This window comes from Symphalangus syndactylus, chromosome 12 (assembly GCF_028878055.3).
Source record: "Symphalangus syndactylus isolate Jambi chromosome 12, NHGRI_mSymSyn1-v2.1_pri, whole genome shotgun sequence".
NCBI classification, from domain to species: domain Eukaryota; kingdom Metazoa; phylum Chordata; class Mammalia; order Primates; family Hylobatidae; genus Symphalangus; species Symphalangus syndactylus.
In genome coordinates this window covers 71,529,966-71,550,051 of record NC_072441.2, presented here as the reverse complement: position 1 = coordinate 71,550,051, position 20,086 = coordinate 71,529,966, and the positions used below count along the sequence as shown (strand labels likewise).

General features: G+C 39.5%; 1 protein-coding gene across 2 annotated transcripts in view; it reads left to right on the top strand.

Annotated features, from left to right (window-relative positions):
- TBX15 (T-box transcription factor 15) overlaps window positions 1-20,086 on the top strand; it is a 119,366-nt gene that overhangs the window by 95,337 nt on the left and 3,943 nt on the right. For both annotated transcript variants that reach the window (XM_063624692.1, XM_063624693.1), the window contains exon 7: window positions 8,311-8,408. In XM_063624692.1, coding sequence (XP_063480762.1) covers window positions 8,311-8,408 — 98 coding nt within the window. The remainder of the gene's footprint in view (window positions 1-8,310; window positions 8,409-20,086) is intronic.

Sequence of the window (20,086 nt, the reverse complement as noted above, 5' to 3'; positions counted from 1 at the left end):
GGGTGGCTGCCAAGATTTTACAGAAAGCACAAGTCAGCTTGGGAAATTTTATATAATAATTCTCAGGGACTTCCTCCAAAGCATACACATACATAAAAAAGAGATGATTAAGGTTGTGGTCTGTCTGGGTAGTGAAGGGTTCTATGAAATTGTCTTAAAAGTGCTATGGAGTGAAAGACTCTGGGATTTTCCTCTGAGCCTTCATCCTGTCTGTGACCTTGGGCTTTACCCTTACTCCTGCCTCCATTGCATCTAGTACAGCTGCAGGCGGAACTGTCCCATCTGACACAGTTTCCTCCAGATATTTCCAGCTGGTATGACACCCCAAAGCCACTGCTGTTGGTCCCATGATAGGGCCCAAGTGGAATGGCTCTTCTGTAGCCCAAGGAATTGGTACAACTTTTTAGGAGGGTATGTTTTTCTCTTTGAAATCCACCATTGGAGGCCTGAGCCAGACACTCAAATTCTATAACTTAGAACCTGTCAGAAAGGAGCCAGTGTAAGGCTCTGTATCACAAGGAGGTTGTTTTATATGGGTAAGTAGTTTTAATGAATTGCCCCTCACTGAAGAAACAGTAGGGCTTGCAGGATGAGGTGCAAGAAGAAATCTGAGTCTGAGCTCATTCTTGGAGTGTTTGCAGCCAGCAGTGCTGTTTGCTGGGAATGTGGTTGGTGGCAGTCCTTCTTGGTGCCTAGTGTCGTTTTACATAACGTGTCAGAGGATGCTGATCTAAAACTGGTGCCACTCACTGCATTATGGGAATGGATATATTTGCTCACTGAAAAAGAATGTTTAATGAGGTTGATACTTAGCCTGAGAGAAATAATTTCTCTCTAATGGTGGTGGAGAAAATATTTGGGAGTAAAGAACTTTCCCATGATCCCCTCTTCAGCAACTGCTGTCCCATGGTCATGTTTATAAAGAACCACCTCTCTTGGGCACAAATAGGTGTCCCCTGTTGGAGGGCCAGCCCCTCCTCACAACACCCAATGGAAGGTGGAATGTAAGGTGAGGAATCAAAGTGCCTAATAGTAACAGAAGGAAAAGAAGGGACAAGGAAAAGTAGGCTAGGAATTAATCCCAGGCCAGTTTGTTTTTGCTGAAATCTGAAACAACTTGTCATTGGGGGTGGGAGGAGAAAGGGTATACAGAGGACCTCAGTTAAAATTTGCCAATAGAACTCTCTATTATAACCAAGTAACTCAAATCTTATCTATACCTTTATCTATTAAGTTAAACATAGAAAATTACTGTATTTATAGGTCAAAAATGGCAAAATGCTAGCAATTTCATACAGTTTAACCTCATATATTTATTTTTAGCCATTCAAATCATAAGTATACAAGCAATAGTAACAATTATTTCATAGAGTATCTGTGGTCCAAGTTGTCCATTTTTATCTCCAAGTGGATGACATCAATACACTATTTCCCATTTTACTGATGGTAAGACTGAACACTATGAGGTATTAGCTTTAAGAATTTGTAAATCCAGCTAATGACAGCGTACAGTGAATGATTTCAACAGAAATTGTATCTTTGTTCACCTCTGGCTCCATGTCACTCCTGAAGGCTCATGTAGTGAGCTTAGAGCCAGTGAACTGACCACTTGTCTTTAATTCAACCAGCATGACGTCTCAAGTGTCTACCTCACTTTCAATTTCTATATTTTCATTTGGTTTCCCTAAAGCCATTGGGTATATTTGTCCAGCCAATCTCTTTCTACTCTTTCCTGGCACTCTTACCAGCCCCCACAAATTTTGCAAACCCTTTTGTTATCCCTGGCATGGGTGGCTTCTGCCATTTAGCAGATCTATGGAAGTAATCAGTGCTGGACACTCCATCAGGCACTACTGCATCTACAATTCAAGGTAGCTGGCCCTGTGCTGGATTCTGGCAGATGATCCAGCTGGACTCCTGCTTTTCATGCAGGCCATAGCTGTTTATCATATTCCTTGGCTTGTGGTCTTTTAGCCAGTACTTAACATTTTTTCTGCCTTATTTGTTCTCCCTGCCTTGTCATGAGCCTTTTCCACCATTGTCCTCTTGGCTGTGTGGCCTTGCCAGAGAAAATTGGCGATCATTTTGTTATCTGTGGCTTTTGCCCAGGGATGGTGTCATCGAACAGAGAGACGTCTTTTTAATGGCTAACATATTTGAGTCTGAAATATCTGCAGGATAATGAGGCCTACAGGAACTTGAGGGACACGTTTTTGTTTCTTTGAGAAGACAACGAAAAATGGAATTAGGTACCATACAGCTCCCTCCACATTTAATCCAGAGCCAGAGGGCTGACAGAACTTTGGATTTCAGTGAAGTAAGAATATATTCTTCTATTATAGGTTACAGTCTGAGGAGAATGATTGTAATTCTTTTGCTTGAGTTAGACCAATGCTCCTCAAACTTTCATTATGTTTTATCTCTTGTTTTGATACATTTTGTCTTTAATCAGTCTGCATTTATTAGGTTAGGAGGAAGTATTATGATTATCTCCATTTTACAGATAGGCAGACTTAGAAATGAAGAGGTTATATAACTTGGCAAAGGTTGCACTAATAATCAGCAGGGTTGCAGTTTGAGGCCAGGTAATCTAGCCCCAGAGCCTGTGCTCTTAACCATTATGCTATTTTGTCCCTCATGTGATTTTAGCATTACCGAATTAAAGTTAGACAATTTCAGTTAAATGCAAAGAAACTTAATATTCTAGTTAGCCAGCTTGGTGTGATCATGGGTTATTACTACACTTATTGAGTCAGTGAAAACTCTTTATGGACTGCCATTACTACTGATTCATACTCCAAGGGAGGACAGGGTTCTCAAGTTGGGAATCACTTGGTAAGGAACAATTTTAACTCAACCCCAGGTATCTGTCCATTGGACACTTGTTCTCTCAAGCCATTGCAAGGCACATTAATGACAGCTACTTCATCACGTAGATATACTTATGGTACTATTTAACACCAAGTTTTGAATGATGGTTAGGTTTTTAGTCAATTTGCACACCTCTGCTGGGAGGTCTTTTAGAATATCCCTGGACAATAACATTCCTGAGTAATCTGGATATTTTGATATGAGTAATTCTATTTCAGATCCAGTGAAGGAGAAAGAAGTATGGAAGGTTTGGCTTTACCTAAACCAAGCAAGAAAATCTATGAATGTTGAGACGTGATAATTATATCTGAAGGAACAGTATATTCTAGTTATATGTCCTTTCAAATACTAGAAGGGAAAAGAAAGGGGATCAGAGGCATAGCACCACCTATGGGATAAAATCTAAGCACCTATCATGTAATAAATGCTCATGGTGTCTACTGCCCTTCTCCCATTCTGTACCCTAGGCTCCAGTCACCCTGAACTATGTCCCCAAAACATGCCTTCTCTTGCATACCTCCAAGTCTTTGCACATACTGTTAAGTCTACTAGAAAAACTTTTACTGACTCTTTTCTGGATGGAAAACTGCTGATTACTCTTTAATAGTAAGCTTAAATAACTGGCCTTTTGTGGAATCTTCCTTGAGCTTTTCAGGTGTATTAAGTGATTCTTGCCCAATATTCCATGGCATCTTGGCATACATGTCTTCAGTGTAACATCTACTGCATAGTTCAGAAAGTAGTCATTTATATCTTGTTCCTTTTTTAAAAACCAAGACAGTCATAAAGGGTAGAGACCCTGTGTCTTTTCTGTCTTTATATTTTCTGAACTTAGCATTATAAGTATTTTTTTCTGGTTGGATAATTCTCTTATTACTTCAAGACCTCTGTCTCAGTAGGCTTCCCTTAGTCCTTTTCCATCTTCTACTGAGAAGACCAATGGCCTTATCAACCTATAGCATATGTTGCCTTTGTTACCAGTGTCACCAGCAAATAGTATGAGGAAGAGTAAAAATTAAGGAAGTCAGAACTAAAGAGAAAATAAACAAAGGAAACATTAAAAAGCAACTCCCTATCTCAAGACAAAAGAAAAGCAGAAATATGTATTGGAGTGCTACCAAGTAGGGTTATGAAAGTTATTATAATTATTGTTGTACTTATCAAATATTTGTTGAACTTTGAAGGAATAATACTACCATCTTTTTTGGATCGGAAATGTTGCAAGGATGTTTTTTTCTGTATCCTGACTATTTTTCCAAATAAATTGATTTCAGGGCATCATCAATTTGCAAAAGAGGTCCTTGGCTTGTTTTCTCTTCTTCCTCTTTCCCCTTCTCTTCAGCACATTCTGTTGGTTTGGCTAGTGAGCAGCCTGAAAAGCCTAAAGAGAAGAGGCCTGGAAACCAGAGAGGTGATTACAGCCAAAGCACTGAACAAAGGTGGTTTGGATACAGCCTATGTTGTCACTGGAGCTAACAGGGAAAAAATGAGCAAGAGGGGGACACTTGCCAATTTGACCGTCTCTGATTGGAAATCTCAGAGATGACATCAGGTCTCTGGTGTTCAGCAGACCTGAGAGGCTCACCATGTGGAACACGTTAATGGCATACCATTACCTAAGACTGCTTTTTCACCCGTTAGACAATGAATTCACTTTTAAAAACTTGGAGATAAAATTTTACAAAACTAGGGTAAAATGATGACAAATGAGTAAACAATGTGTAGCACAGGGTAAATTTTGACTAGACATCCAACTGGCCGAAGATGTTAATAGGTGGTTGGCAAGAACTCTCATAAGAAAATATGAGAGGTGAAATGACTCGCCCCTGCGAGGGAGCTCAGACTCTGCTGAAGCTCAAAAGTTCTATGGCTGGAATGGAAAAAAACAAGGAAAATGCAAACCTCTCTGAGCCTGAAGTTAATAAAGGCACAATCACAATCAGCTGTAGAAACAATTCCCAAATCTCTAATACTGGAGGATCTCTTCTGTTTTCAGATACTTTATTTTGCACCAAGTTGTGTTCCTAAGTTTTAGGCTTAGAAAAATGAATGCTTGTTAAAGTGTAAGAATGACTCAGCAATAAAGCATTCATTCTTCTACTTATTAATTCAATGCATATCAGTTGCGATCTTACCCTGTAACCAGCACTGTGCTAGAAAACTGGGCATAGAAGAACATGGGACCTAAGCCCTTGAGATGCGAACATACTAGTGGTGGAGAGAGGTGAATTGTTTAATCTTGCCATGGCACCACACCAAATATTGATATATAGAACTAGTACTTTCTAATAATTAGATCTATCCAATGAAGCGTAATAGAGTTGAGGACAAATAAAACAGGTAGAATATGGTAAATAACTAGGATTAATTTTTCTAAAAAGCAATACACACTGAATATATAAATAAAATCAATAATATAAATCTATGAGACCAATATTATTCTCTGTAGGATAATATGTATTATAGGATCATTTCTATTATAGAATAACTTATATATATGCTACGTAGGATATATTTACAAGACATAGATCCACTGTGGATTAATAAGACATGGTTAGGCATGTATGGTCTTAGCCATTTTTTTTTGGGAGCCATAACCCTCCCCACACAATTCCACTACCAAACTGATCCTTGCTGTAACAGACCCCTGGATGGATTACATATGTGTCCATAGGTGGCATGTTGTACTTTATGTTCTTTAGCTAAGGAAGGTCTCCCTGCTGAGGATGTGGCAGGTGGACTCCTTGTGGGAAATGCCTGTCACTCTCACTATTTACTTATTGGTAATGGAACCAGAGGGTGAAAGTTATATCAGATCAATCAAAAAACTGAAAATTTTCCTGGGGATATATATACCAACAGAGGTGGATAACCATTCAAGATGGTATCATAAGAGGTATAGTAGATGACATCCAAGATTCTTCCTGGATTTAAAATCTGTGATTTTACAACTCAGTTCTTTTAGTTGGATTTTAGATTTGAATTCATGAGTAAATGGTCACTATTCTATATAGAGTTAACCACTTAAATAATATAAAACTATGAACACTTTTGTCACAGTCTTCTTGCCTATTATGAAAATGAAACTGCTATGGTTTGAATATGTCCTCCAAAGTTTATATGTTCCAAACTTAATCTGCAATACAACAATGTTAAGAGCTGGGACCTTTAAGAGGTGATTAGGCTCTGAGAGCTGTGCCCCATGAATGGCTAATTAACACAGGAGTGTGTTCCTGATGAAAGAATGAGTTTGGTGCCTTTCTCTCTTGCTCTTGCCCTCTCTTGACCTTCCATCTTTTGCCATGTATGACTCAGCACAAAGGCCCCTACCAAGTGCCAGCACCTTGCTCTTGGACTTCTCAGCCACCAAAACTGTGAGCCAAATAAACTTTATTGTTTATAAATTACCTAGCGTATGGTAAGTTATAGCAGCACAAAATGAACTAGGATAGAAAATGAAGTTCATTTTCTATTTATTCAACAAATAAAATATTGGCAGTGTATCAGTATATTATTGCAATTTCATAGTCTTCCAGCAGTTTATTATGAACTGAGAAGGGACTGTTCTTTGTCCTTGAGCTAATATTTTGTCCTCATGATCAGTACATGTTCCTGGGAAGAATGAACTAGGAGGTGGAACAATAAAGACTCTGCCATTTTCAGTGAGCCTCCTGTGCCATTAAAGGGAATCCTGAGATATTCTGGTGGGTGGCCAACATTCCAAAACAAAGCAGTAAGACCTAAGCCTGGCCTGTCTATTTCTTCTATCCATCCAGGCTCAGTGTGGCTTTATTTGCCTATCCCCTTATTATTCTGAACTCCCTAATTGCCTGGGCTCTTTCTCTCCACAAATAGTTTCATGTACTGTATTCAACATTAATGTAGAGTGACTATGTGGAGATGTCTCCTATTCCTACTTCTAACAGATTAACAGCTAATAAACACCATGCAGCACTCTCTTCTCTGAACCTCTTCTTAAAATACAGAGTTTGGTTTGCCAACATTGGTGTATTTAAAGCCTCCAAGATTCCAGGGAAGACTTTAGAAAGTTAACTGTGCAAGTGAGGCCTGTTCAGAGAGGAAATTTTCCAACACAAAGAGTCAATCAGCATATCAGCAGCTCATCTGAGAAGAACCTCAGGGTATCCTATAGTTGTTGATAAGTAAAGGATATTTATTCTCACCTAAAATAAAATTTCTTTATTCTTGCTGTGTAAGGCTGAAGAGAACTCTGGAAATACATTACCAAGAAAGAAACACAGGCAGCAGAAGTTTCATCTCAAAAGGGGAAGCTAATCCATTTCAGGAAGGGATGCCATACCACCCACCTTCCAGTGACCTTGCAATGGAAAGATTTATGCCATCTGCTCTTTCCTATTCTCCTCCCACCTTTCTGACAGGTCCCACACTTTTCCTCCCTCTATTTAGTTAAGTGAAACAGTTTTTTTTTTTAAAGAAAGATCAATAATTAGAAGCTGTGTTCAAAGCTTCAAACAAAGCCGCAGCTGATATTTTGTTTTGAGGGTGTGGATATCAGCAAGAATATGTCTGTGATAACCTCAATAATCATGTGAAAATGATGTTTATCAGCACTTGCTTATGCGTTAGAGACATAGTTAATTGAAGGGTAAAAAGACAGTATGCATATAGTCCAATTTATGGAATTTCCAATACAAATGAACCAGGAGCCTTAAAGGAATGTACTTGTAAAATGTTGGATACTTCCTGAACTCTGACAGTTTGTGATGGCCAAAGGCCAAACTGATTATTAGGTTACTAAAATGCAGATGAATATTTGGAGAAATGTATTAGTCTTTTTGCCTGAGCCATAATTTCTGAGACCAAGCCCTTTCTTTATCTTCAGGTAGGTGTTTCTAATTGCAGCAGAAACCCAAGTCTATTTCATTGCTTACCTCTCCTTTTATTTCTGTTGCCCTACCCATCTTTGTTGATTTAAGAAGCCTTTAAAACCACAGCAGTTTGACAGTTCCATTCATTCTGTACATACCCAAGGTGAGGAGTTGACTCTCGGTCAGGCTGTGTCAGTGCAGTGTGGTAATGATGACGACATTGTTCTGTGCTAGAGAAGCAGTCAGTGTTACTTTCTGCACAGCTGTACTCATGGTATTAGTGGCCTTGATCTTTAACACTTACCATGCTTTTTTTCCTGCAGACCAAGCCTCCTTTAAAGGAGGGTCAGAATAAAATTCCATCATTGTTGTAGATTTGCTTGCAAATGATCTGAATTGGGTTGTTATTCCCCCTGCAGTCCAGCATCATTGTACCTTGAGTTTTTTCACCCTAATTTACCCTGATGGTGGTAGCTCTTAGTACCTATGCTTTTATTACCTGTTTGACAGTCCACCTCTGGATCTCTGAAAAGTCAATGCATTTCTTGAAATTATTTATGACTTCCTTTGCTGGCTTTTCTCTCATCAGAACTGGACTTGAAGCCATCATGGAGACGTATGCATTCTGGAGACCTCCTGTGCGCACACTCACCTTCGAAGACTTCACCACCATGCAGAAGCAGCAAGGTAAAGCCCTGGAGCAAGGCGTCTGCTTAGTGATAGGGCCAGGGACAGAGTGGGAGCTCAACTGAATATAGCACATCTGGCCTCAGGCCAAGATATGGGTTATACCAATTCTCCTGGAATGAAGAGAACTCAGGAGCTCTGTAAATAACCAAAGCATCACCACTTGGGTAAACAAGCTGGGTCCAAAGGCAGCATTTCATCTGGCACTCAAAATGCTCTCTCCCTTCCTAAGAGTGCAGTTATATATTTATAATGATGATGATATTATTATTAATATTGCTAAGCATTCACATATGCCTTGGTATTTGAAGAGATTTTCTTAATAACTTCATTTATTCCTCATGGTAGCCTTCTCAGTTTTCTTAGAATAAGAAAAGTTTTGTGATGAGCAAAATCTTAGCTCTGGACAATGGGAATAAATTGTATCAAGTCTCAAGGTGAGGAATGGGCTGCTGCAAGCCTATCTGAACCTTGCAACTTATGTTCTTTCCTTTTTTGCTTATATAAAACACCCCTCTCAGTTGGTGGACTAAATAGACTTTCCCCCCTACTGCTTTGAACTTTGTGCTTTTTATCCAATTTATAATTTTTCTTTCCTCACAGCTCAGGTTGGGAAACCTGTGGCCAGATGGGTCGTGACTTATTTCAGATTTTCTCAGTCTAGTCTGTAGCTTTCCCAGGCATAGCACCCATATATTATATTTAACATTCCCTTTTCAGGGGAGCTTCTAACATTTTGCACGCTGAATTAGGTTTGTAACCTAAATTGCTGAAATCTGTCAGGTTTTAAGATGAGTGTAGTGATTAAAAGCATAGACTCTGGAGTTAGACTAGGTCTAGGCTAGGCTCTTATCACTGATCCTTTCTAGCTTTGTGACCTTGGTCAAGTCCCTCAACTTTTCTGACACCCAGTTTTATCATCTGCATTATATGGAAAAGTAGAATCAAACAGAATTCTTGAATTAAATGAGATACTGTATTTAAAATCATAGTAAGCATTTAATACAACTAGTTATTATTGTCTTCGTCATCCTCATTATCTTCACTTTCAAGGCCCTTATGTCCCTGTATGTAGACACTTAAGCAAAGATGTGTCAGGACCAAGGAATATTGCCTTTCTGATGATTAATTATTTAAAACATGATTAGAGTATTCATTTTCACAGGGATCTGGTGAAGTAAGTGATCCAGAATTTCCAGCTGTGATTAGAAGCAGAGTCTATAGTTATTCAAGGTGTCACCACAGCTTTGAGGCCCTCATGGATGGCCATTAAGAGACAGGGGCTTAAAGGGACTCAGGAAAATCTAGGCCCTCATCTTTGATGGTCATGAATTCTCTAAATTGAGGCAATTTACTTCTATTCCTGCATGCCAGTTTTCTCACTTACAAAAGAGGGATAATTTTTTGGTGTGAGGAAATTTATATAAACATGCTGTGTAGACAAAAATGTGTCATTGATTTGATTTAGTTCTGTGGTGGCTTCTTTGCTTGTCTGGCCTTGCTTTACTCCTTGCCTTTCCAAGCTCTAGGTAAGCAGGAGTTTGTATCATGGAGGCTGGTCGGAGAAGGTTGGCAGGGATATTGCCAGTTCCAGAGGGCAGGCATTAATGGCAACAATTGTGTTCAATGCTGTATCCTCAAGATCTACTACAGGGCCTGGCACCCAGTACGTACCCAATGAATAGTGAATGGGATCACTTGCTGGCACTGTGGCTCAGGTGGGCAGAGCCACTCTCAAACTTCATCTTGGAGCACAACCACCTAATATGTATGTAGACATGGACATGGAGTGATCATTGAGGGTGGCCATTGGGCAGGCACAGACACAGGAAGCTTGCATGGGTTACTTAGATGTGCAGCATAGTAGGTTTCATGGTACTTATAACTAAAATTTTACCAGTATGAAGGGTTATTATCGACATTTTGAAAACAATGGTTTCAGATAAACTGAACTTTCAAAACACTTCAGTGACCCTCACTTTTATCGGAAGAGAAGAAAGAACTTGAATTATTGGATACATATGGTGATGGGATGGGGTTAGAGAAAAAGCCAGGACTCTATTAAATTGTTTAATTGGAATATATTTTTGAAATATCCACTGAAGTTGATCCAGATTCTCATTATTAAAAAATATGTGGCTTGGTTTCTTGACGTTAACAAAGGATGTAAAACCAACAACACCCATCCCCTCTTCCCTTAAGAACTAAGAGTTTCAGTGACTCTGGACAGTATTACTCATAAAATGAAGAGAAGAGACACAGCCATGCATGCTGAACTGCTTTGCATCTTAGAAGGAATAGAGAGGAATGAGCTTCTAGTGGAAACTGCAGTGGTAGGCTATTTTTTACAGCAATTCCCTTTTAATGAGGTGAGTATTGGCAGTGTTTGCACCAAACCTAAGATAGGTGCCAAATATTGACTGACTTATCCAGTTGTCCATATTACCTCATTGTTTCAGCATATGAATATCTGTCATGTCACATAGCAGTCCTAGACAGTTTTGTGCTGCTACTGGTGAGGGTGGATCTGTCTTTCTGTATAGATGAGGTTGAGAATGCTTTTTCCATCCTGCTTTGCTGCCATCTTTTATTTCTCTTGTCATTAAGACTCATCTGCTGATAAAACTTCGAAGAAAGCACTTCGGTAAATTTTCCACAGTTTTGCAAAAATTCAAATCTTTTTATTTTTAAAATCACATTGAATAGAGTATTTTAAATAGTTGCTTTAGGGAGAAGAATGCATGAGATTCATTATCTTCTGCCTTTGACACAAAAAAGAAACTGAGGCATGAGACAGTCTAGTACAGGGATGTCCAGTGTTTTGGCTTCCTTACACCACATTGGAAGAAGAAAAATCGTCTTGGGCCACACATGAAATATACTAAAACTAATGATAGCCGAGGAGCTAAAAAACCTACAAAAAATCTCATAATGTTTTAAGAAAGTTTACAAATTTGTGTTGAGCTGCATTCAAAGCTATTCTTGGCCGCATGTAGCCCTTGGGCATGGGTTGGACAAGTCTGCCCTAGTATCATATCTGTAGTTAAGTGGTGACCGAGCTAAGTTCAGAGTACCAAGGCAGATCTCTTATTTGACAGGACAGTTTCCTTTACACCAGATAACATTACTTTTCTTGTTCTTTCTTACTACGGCTTTAATTTTCCACAAAGATTTTAGTTTGCTCTTCCTATTGATGGTTTTTATTGTTCAACAACTTGAGCATTAACTCTCAATAGGTCAATTTTTTTTTATAAGTCCAGTATATGGTCTTCAAATGTCTTCAGTTAGACTCAAGGATGTTTATGTGTTTGGGGAGTCTAGAGAGGCTGGAGGTTCTGGAGATGAAGATTCTATCTCAGGAATGGCTTTTGCCTGAACACTGCTAGTGACAAGGAGGAAATGAACTAACCAGGCAAGTTATGCTTGGAGAAAGTGACTGAGGCAATGTAAACATAGAAGGAAAAGGAAATAAGAGTCCAGGTCAGTTATAGCTAAATGCAATGCAATCCTGTTGTTGTTCTGATGGATATCCTTGAATAAAATCTGTGCTTCAACTTCCTCATGTATATAATGGAGCTATTTGAGTGGCCAAAACCGAGAGCTTTATCAGCAGTGACTTCAAGCTATTTGATAACTGTTGTTCTAAAAGGAATCATTCTGGACCAATGACACCAGAACTGCCAACTTTCCATCTGTGGACATGAGGGCACCTGCCATTTACAAAAGCTCTCCATTCCCCAAGAGAGTTGGCAGACATCACTACAGAGCTCAGTACCACTGGGTGTTTCAGTGTTTGTCAGGCAGTTAAAGAGTTAGGATTATGAGGGTCTCTATTGATGACTGAATTTTCATCAGTTTGACTTGTATTAGTTGAGGTTGGTTAGTGAGAGGGATCAGCTACTGATCAAGTCATACAAGTAAGATACTGAGAAAGAAGAACAATTCAGTGGACATGAGTCACTGAACTATGACGTCACTGTAATGATCAAAACATAGCTGATTTATACAGATTTCATTTATCACTGAGGTGAGGAATAATGCCCATACATATGGCTTATCACATAGAATTTTTTTTAAAGCACTCCCTTTTTAGCTATAGAAGAGCAATATCCTAATTCTGCACTACAATCGTGAAGAGCTACTGATAGGGGGTAGGGAGCATCTCAATTCAATCCATTAAAACAAACAGTAATTGATTACATATTTTGTTTTGTCCCCAAAGTTCCTTATGCTCAGCATGTCCAAAACCGACTCATCATCTACCTCACAGCCTGGTGCCCTCTCCACGGGGAAGGAGAACATTCGATATCCCGGAAGTTTCCCTCCCTGCCCTACCCCCGTGCCCAACCATTACTAAGTTCTTAAATCTGCCCACATCTCTAACCTTCCTTGTTACCATGCCACTCTGCACTGACGTCACCTCTCACTGCATGACCATCATGTCCTCCATAGTTCCTACATTTTCTTCCAAGCCATTCCTCATGTAGAAATGAGAATCATTTTTTTCAAAACACACATCTTTGCACCTCAAACTTCTATCTCCAGTCTGCTTAAAGCTGCTCAATGGCCACAGTTTACTTTCACCTATGAAAGACAGACCTTGCATGTTCTGGCTTTTGCTACCTCACCTCTAAAATAGGGATAATAACAATGAGAATTAATGAATGTAAAGTGCTTAGGAAAGAGCCTAGGATTTACTGAGTGTTCAAAAATGTTCTCTATGATCATCATTATTGCTATTATTACTACTCTAGCTTCAGCCTATATCACCTCCCCTCGTTCTCTCTGTTGTTTCAGCATCACTCATCTTACTTCCCTTTCTCAAACATGGTGTGCTCTTTCCTGCCACGTTGTTCTCTTTCTCTGGAAGGCTCCTTGCTACCCACTTGCCTTCTTAGTGCTATCTGTCTTTGAGATCACAGATTAAATATGACTTCTTTGGGGAAATTCCCTGCCATCCAGAGTAGGCCAAGTCTCCTTAAGGTGAGCTCTTGTTTATTTGTGTCATTCTTTCATTAATGTCTCTTATCCACATTTTTCTCACTATTTTTTTCCTGCATGATTAAATCCCTGGGTCCAAACACTCCCTGTTGGTTGAGTGTATATTTAGTACTCAAATAGTGATTGAATAAGTGAATAAACTCTGCTAGGTTCTGTATCATAGGGACTAACATCAATGTGTTTGGCAAAAATTAACCAGAGACAACTTTAGGATAAAATTTGAAGGGCATGATGATTAGAAAAGAAAAACGAAGAAAATAAGTTTTGTAAAGGATAGTGAAGAAAGTGCTCAAAATTCTTTTCTTTTCCTTCCTTCCTTCCTTCCTTCCTTCCTTCCTTCCTTCCTTCCTTCCTTCCTTCCTTCCTTCTTTCCTTCCCTCCCTCCCTGTCTTCTTTCTTTTCTTTTCTTTTTTTCTTTTCTTATTCTTTTCTTTCTTTCTTTTTGACAGAGTTTTGCCCTGTCACCCAGGCCGGAGTTCAGTGGTACCATCTCGGCTCACTGCAACCTCTACCTCCTGGGTTCAAGCAATTCTTCTGCCTCAGCCTCCTGAGTAGCTGGGACTACAGGTGCACACCACCATGCCTGGCTAATTTCTGTATTTTTTGTAGAGACAGGGTTTCACCATGCTGGCCATGCTGGTCTCAAACTCCTGACCTGAAGCGATTTGCCCACTTTGGCCTCCCAAAGTGCTGGGATTACAGGCATGAGTCACCACACCTGGCTCCCAAAATTCTTAAGTGAAAATAACAAGATAGTAAGTTGGGAACAATTATTTATGGTCTCAGGAATCCATATGTCAGTGCATATAATATGAGGAGTGAGTAAAATGACCTTGAAGCTTTAAGAAGTAAGAGTCACTTGTTCACTCATGCAGTCAATTAACATTAGCGTTTCTCATGCTGTCATGGGTAATGTTAAGTCTTCTTGGGACAGAAATAATGACAAGAATAGTAAATTAAAGTGATATACTTTGAAAGAAATAAACCCAGTAGGAGAAAAATCATGAGTATTACTGTTAGGGAAGACTACAAACTTCACTGAATTCTAGGCATCCTAATGTTATTCCCACAAGATCACACCATTTTTTTTCCTGCTTTTATTTATATATTCTTCCTTTTATGTCTTATCTAACTGCATTTCACAAACCTATCAGAGAATGTCCACTTTGATGTCTTTGGACACTCCTCTTTTATCTTCTTACCATTTGTGGTGTTATAATTGGTTTTTGAAATTACCTTTTTGTTTAGATTTGTGCATTTCTTTCTACTGAACTTTTAGAAAACTTAAAAAAAATAGCAGCTGTTGTTTTTCTATTCTGTACATTATCTTCCTTATTTGTCATGGACACTAATATGAAAAAATCATCTTGAAAAGTTGCCAGCATTTTTACTTCATTGTTTAACCTGTTCTTATTGATCAGAATGAGGCCAGCAACCATTTAAGAGATTATGTATTTTTCTAAAGTAAAGTCACTATCTTATTAGATTTTTTTTATAGAGCTAGATGTCTATTTACATAGCTGAAATCCCTTGTTCCTACTCATAGGTAATTTATCATGTCTTAGGAAGGAATCATCCACAGCTTCCATTTGACAAAGTGGTTCATAGTCTAGTCCTACCATTCTCATTTTTATTTCTCTCTCTTCCAGCTTTATCTTAAAATTCCTACCCCTTCAGATTCATAGTGGAATTACCTATAGAATTAGGGAAGTATATCGATTAGGATTCTTACTGTTGTAAATAAAATAAAACCCAAATGGGAAAGCAAAAAAGAAACTCATTGGGTCATGAAACTGAAATGACTCAAATATCCAGTTTTAGGCAAAGCTTAATGTAGGCACCCACAAAAGATCATCAACTCCATTTTTCAACTTTGCTCTCTATCATCCTGACTTTATTCTCAGTTTCCCCATGGTATAAACATGCTTACCAGAACCCCTGACCCTACATATTTTGAGGTTTAAATCTGATGGGAAAAGGCATGTACCTTTCTCCTAAGATTTCTACCAAAATCTCATTGAGTCTAATTGTCTTTAATCGAGTCATCTCAATTTTAATTACTGTAGTAGGGGGGAATATGATGCTTTGATTGTCCAGGCCTGAGTCACATGCCTTCCTTGAAGGTAGGGCTGAAGCAGTGAGAGTGGGAGAAAGTGTGTAGTAGTGGGGAAACTAGATACTGTTGCCAGAAAGAAGCAGATGAATTCTAAATGAAGATAACAGATGCATGCTGCAGCAAGGAAGGCAGCAAATCAAGTAGGGGAGAAAACAATTAAGTTAATCAAAGTGAGGAAATGCTGCAGTCCACCTAAGGAATGTGGTAGGTATAAAATAGGACCATCTAAGAAGCAGAGACACTCAAGCACAGAGTAACAATGTGCAAAACGAGAATTGGATGAATATATTCAAAGCAATTTTAAAGAGAAGGAGTTTAGGTCTGTGCATACCTTTAACTTTTATGGAGAATGATTCACTAGGAGTCTTTCTAAGATTGAAACCACGCAATTCCTATTAGCACTCTAATGTTCATGTTTGTATTATAAGGATGGTACTCATCTCAACTAAGTAATTCTTTTGTTGAGATGAACAGTGCTGTGCTCATTAAACTTTACAATCTCTGGGTTTATTCTCTGGAATCAGTCTATAGGGTGCTGATATTTTACCTCTTACCTGTTTGAAAGCCTCAAAGAAGACTTCTCAAGGCTACACAGTGAATCAGCACTCCTCAGAGACAGATGCCATTGAATTATACAAGAGAAGAGTCTGGCTCATGGAACAAAGTAATTACATGGAAATTTATTCTTTACTAGCCTAGATGGGGTTTTGCCTTACTGTTTTTCAATTTTAGGGGAGGAGGAAGAAAAGCACAGCAAAATAAATCGAAAAAGAAACTGTATGTGAAAGCCCTCATATTACAATCTGGAAATGATCAATTTAGAGATGCAAAAGTCAGCAGGTTTAGTATTCAGGATTTTCATGGTCACGTTTAACTTGTCTTTATGGTAAAAACAAGTATATTCTAGGTTATTGTCCTCGTACAGAATTACTGCTAAATGTATCCTTTTTGGTTATTTTGGCCATTAGCCTTGGATATTGGAGCAAGTTAATGTCATATATGAATTTTCATGTGTGCCGCCTCATATTGGCCCATAGATGAAATAGGATGAAAGGAGCTGGGGCTGTAGGAGATCGATCCTACAGATCCTACAGGACCTACAGATCCTACAGATGCTACAGAACTCTTGAAAGTTTTAAGCTACTTAGGGCATTATATTTTAATCACTTCTCAGAAGTGAATTAAGACCTCTAAGGATAGTGGGAAAAACACCAGTCTAGCTATTTGTGTTCTGTCAATCCCACTTTGCTTCATTTGAGGAAAGATGGAGACACGGGCAGCCATTCTTGTCCTGAACTGGAAGTGAGGGAGGAGGGACAGACAATTCAGAGAGGAACCAGAGTTATGTTAGCCTTTGGGAATATGGCACAGGTAGGGCCATAGCTGCTACCTGGCCTAGTGCTCCATCATTCACAGTGATTGAGGTTCCTCTAGCGTGTAACAAAAAACATGTAGTTGTTGTGACATAATGCTCACCAGGGTGAGGAGAGGCCAAGATGCTTAGCTCCACAGACAGAGGCCAACACCGCAGAGCCATTCTCATTAGAACCCAAGTTCCTTTCTCCTTCCTTCACTCTTCTCTCATAGAAGAGAATAGTTAATGCTTATGTGCTGGGCTAGGTGCAGTGGCTCACACCTGTAATCCTAACACTTTGAGGCTGAGATAGGAGGATTTCTTGAGCCCAGGAGTTTAAGACCAGCCTGAGAAACATAGTTAGACCCCATCTCTACTAAAAATTATTTTTTAAAAATATTAATGCCTATGTGCCAAATACTGTTATGAGCACTTTGTAATATATACTATTATATCTTATCTATTTCTCAAAACATCTCTACAAAATAGATATTGGCAATTCCTTAAAATGTAAAAGGCTTGGAGATGCTAACTTGCTAAGGTTCTGTCCTTAATCAGTAAGACAGCTGGGAATGGAACTGGGTTTGTTTGACCCTATACAACACACTCATCCATTAAATAAAATTTCTGTCAAGATGCTCAGACACTTGGGACCTGGCAAGTACAGAGGGGAGGAGGGCACAGGGAAGAGAGGCATGCTTTGCTTTGAGAGGCAGCTCTGACTCTCCTATATCAGTATGGCCTGGCCTGGACTGGCCTCCCACCCTGCCCTAGCTTTTCTGTGATGAGAATCTCTAGTCAGCCAAGTGTTGAAAATGAACAAGGAGGATGGGCTCCCTCTTTGTGCTCATTTTGCACTTGGCTGGAAATTCCAATCTTGTTTAACAGTTGACAAGCTGTTAGATCATAGGAGGAGAAAGACTTGTCAGTATCTCGGTTTGCTTCTCTGCAAAATGAATACCATAGTCTTCTCTTTCTATGGGAACTTTGAAAAATAGCTGTTATCTGTATTGAGTACTTTATGTGCACAAGAGCATTTCTTCAAAGTGCATGGAAGCAAGGTGACCTTCTCTTGGACAGCCTTGCCCCTGCCTCCTTCAAACAGTAGTTCATATGGAGGCTTCGCCCACTCAAGCTCAGCAGGCCACCAAGTCTCATTTCCAGTGAATGTCATTTAAAAGCCCAAGAAAGCTGACTACAAACTTTTTAACATGTGCCTCTCATCTGGTCAGCAGAAATCCCTGTAACTTGTTAATAGTTCCACCCCCCCACCTTTTTTTTTTTTTCTTTTTGTAGTGAAACCAATTGAGGCCTTAAATCAGTACCATTCGTTCCATCTTGGGCCATCAGAGAAAACCATTTAGAGTTGTAGGAAGTCATCTGCTCCATCTTGCACTTCCTGCTGCAGGGCTAGGACCAGTGCCTGATAGAACACACCTATAACAGGACAGTATGGCATGCTGAACAGGTGGTCTCCTCAGGGACCACATAAACACAAGATCAGGGAGAGCAAGGATGAACTTTCAAAGAGAAGTGACCAGATACCTATCCCATAAAACACAAATCTCTTTACAGCTGGAGTCAGGTTTCTCCATTTGTGCCATAGCATTTATTTCAGAGAAGCTCATGGCATTTAGAGTGGAAAATAAGGAAAATGTGTAGGATGCCTCAAAGAGGAACCACACACTTGAAATGAATCCTTGAGATTTCTGCAAGGCACAGAAGGCCTGGCCATTCAGCTATATAGAAACAAGACAGATGAGATGTTCTTCCTCCCCCTTCTAGAGTCTTCTCCTGCCAGAGATCCTTTATTATATTAAAATAATTCCATGGAAAGTACTTGTTGTTGGCGATTCACACTTTATATTATTTGAAACTTCAGTTACAGATATGCTGAGAAGGAGAGAAACTGAGGCCCACTGGTTCAAGCCCCTGATTTCACAGCTAATGAGAATGAAGAGGTGGCCTGCATTGCTAGTGGTCATGAGCTGGACAGAGGTTAATAGGCCTGGAATCAGGCTCAGAGCTCTTTCCAACATGGCCAGCTGCTGTCTTCCTTCTCCCAGCAGTATTTACAATGTTGGCCTTGTCTCAAATTGTGGAATAAAAATCATTTTACTTTTCTTAAAGGATTTTAAGTTGAGTATTAGAAAGGAGGAAGGAGAAGTTTCTGAAATGTCTCTAAAATCAGCAGCTACTTATATCTAAATGCAATTCTTCCTTGAAAGTTCACTGGGGAGAATTCTTTTGAAATTCTTTTGTTATTAGTTAGGCTTTGTCAAAATTTACCTCTGAAGAAACTATTATAATAACGAGAGCCAAATTTGTACTTCTATAGCCAGCACTACTACCTATGTCCATGGATGTAAGCTGAACGCTTTTTTTTTCCTGTTAAAAATTAACTTTGGGTTCCTCTTTGAGGGCATCTGTCTCTTAATTGACACATCTGGAACCCCTGTGTCCTTAGCACACTGTGGGTGGTTTCTTTGTATTCCAGTGTCTCTGGAATCCTGCTTTTTTTTTTTTTTTGACAGAGAGTTTTACTCTTGTTGCCCAAGCCAGAGTGCAATGGTGCTATCTTGGCTCACTACAACCTCCGCCTCCTGGGCTCAAGAGATTCTCCTGCCTCAGCCTCCCAAGTAGCTGGTATTACAGGCGCCCACCACCACATCCGGCTAATTTTTGTATTTTTAGTAGAGACGGGGTTTCACCATGTAGACCAGGCTGGTTTTGAACTCCTGACCTCAAGTGATCCACCCACCTTGGCCTCCCAAATTGCTAGGATTACAGGCATGAGCCAGTGTGCCCAACCCCTGCTAGTTTTTATAACATTTTCTTCACTAAGAAAAACCTTATTCCTGCTCTTTTATACCTAAAATGCCCTTTACCCTTTTATAATGCTCAGCTTCTAAGAGTCCCAACATGAGTGGGTAGGTGATCTAAAGGATATTACATTCCTTGGGGGAATCACAGCTCTTGACAATGCTGGGAAATTCCTAACCTTGTTGTGAAGGAGGAAGTTACATCATGGAAGATTCCCTATGGAAGACAAAGCAGCTGCTCTTTCCAGAATTCAAATAAAGGGCCCCGCAGCCCTAGCACACACCCATGTCTTTAACTTCCATTGGATGAGACAGGAGGCAGATGCTGCACTGCTGCTTCCTGACTTTGGGAAAGAGGAGGCTCGTAAAGGTCATTTTTGGCCTT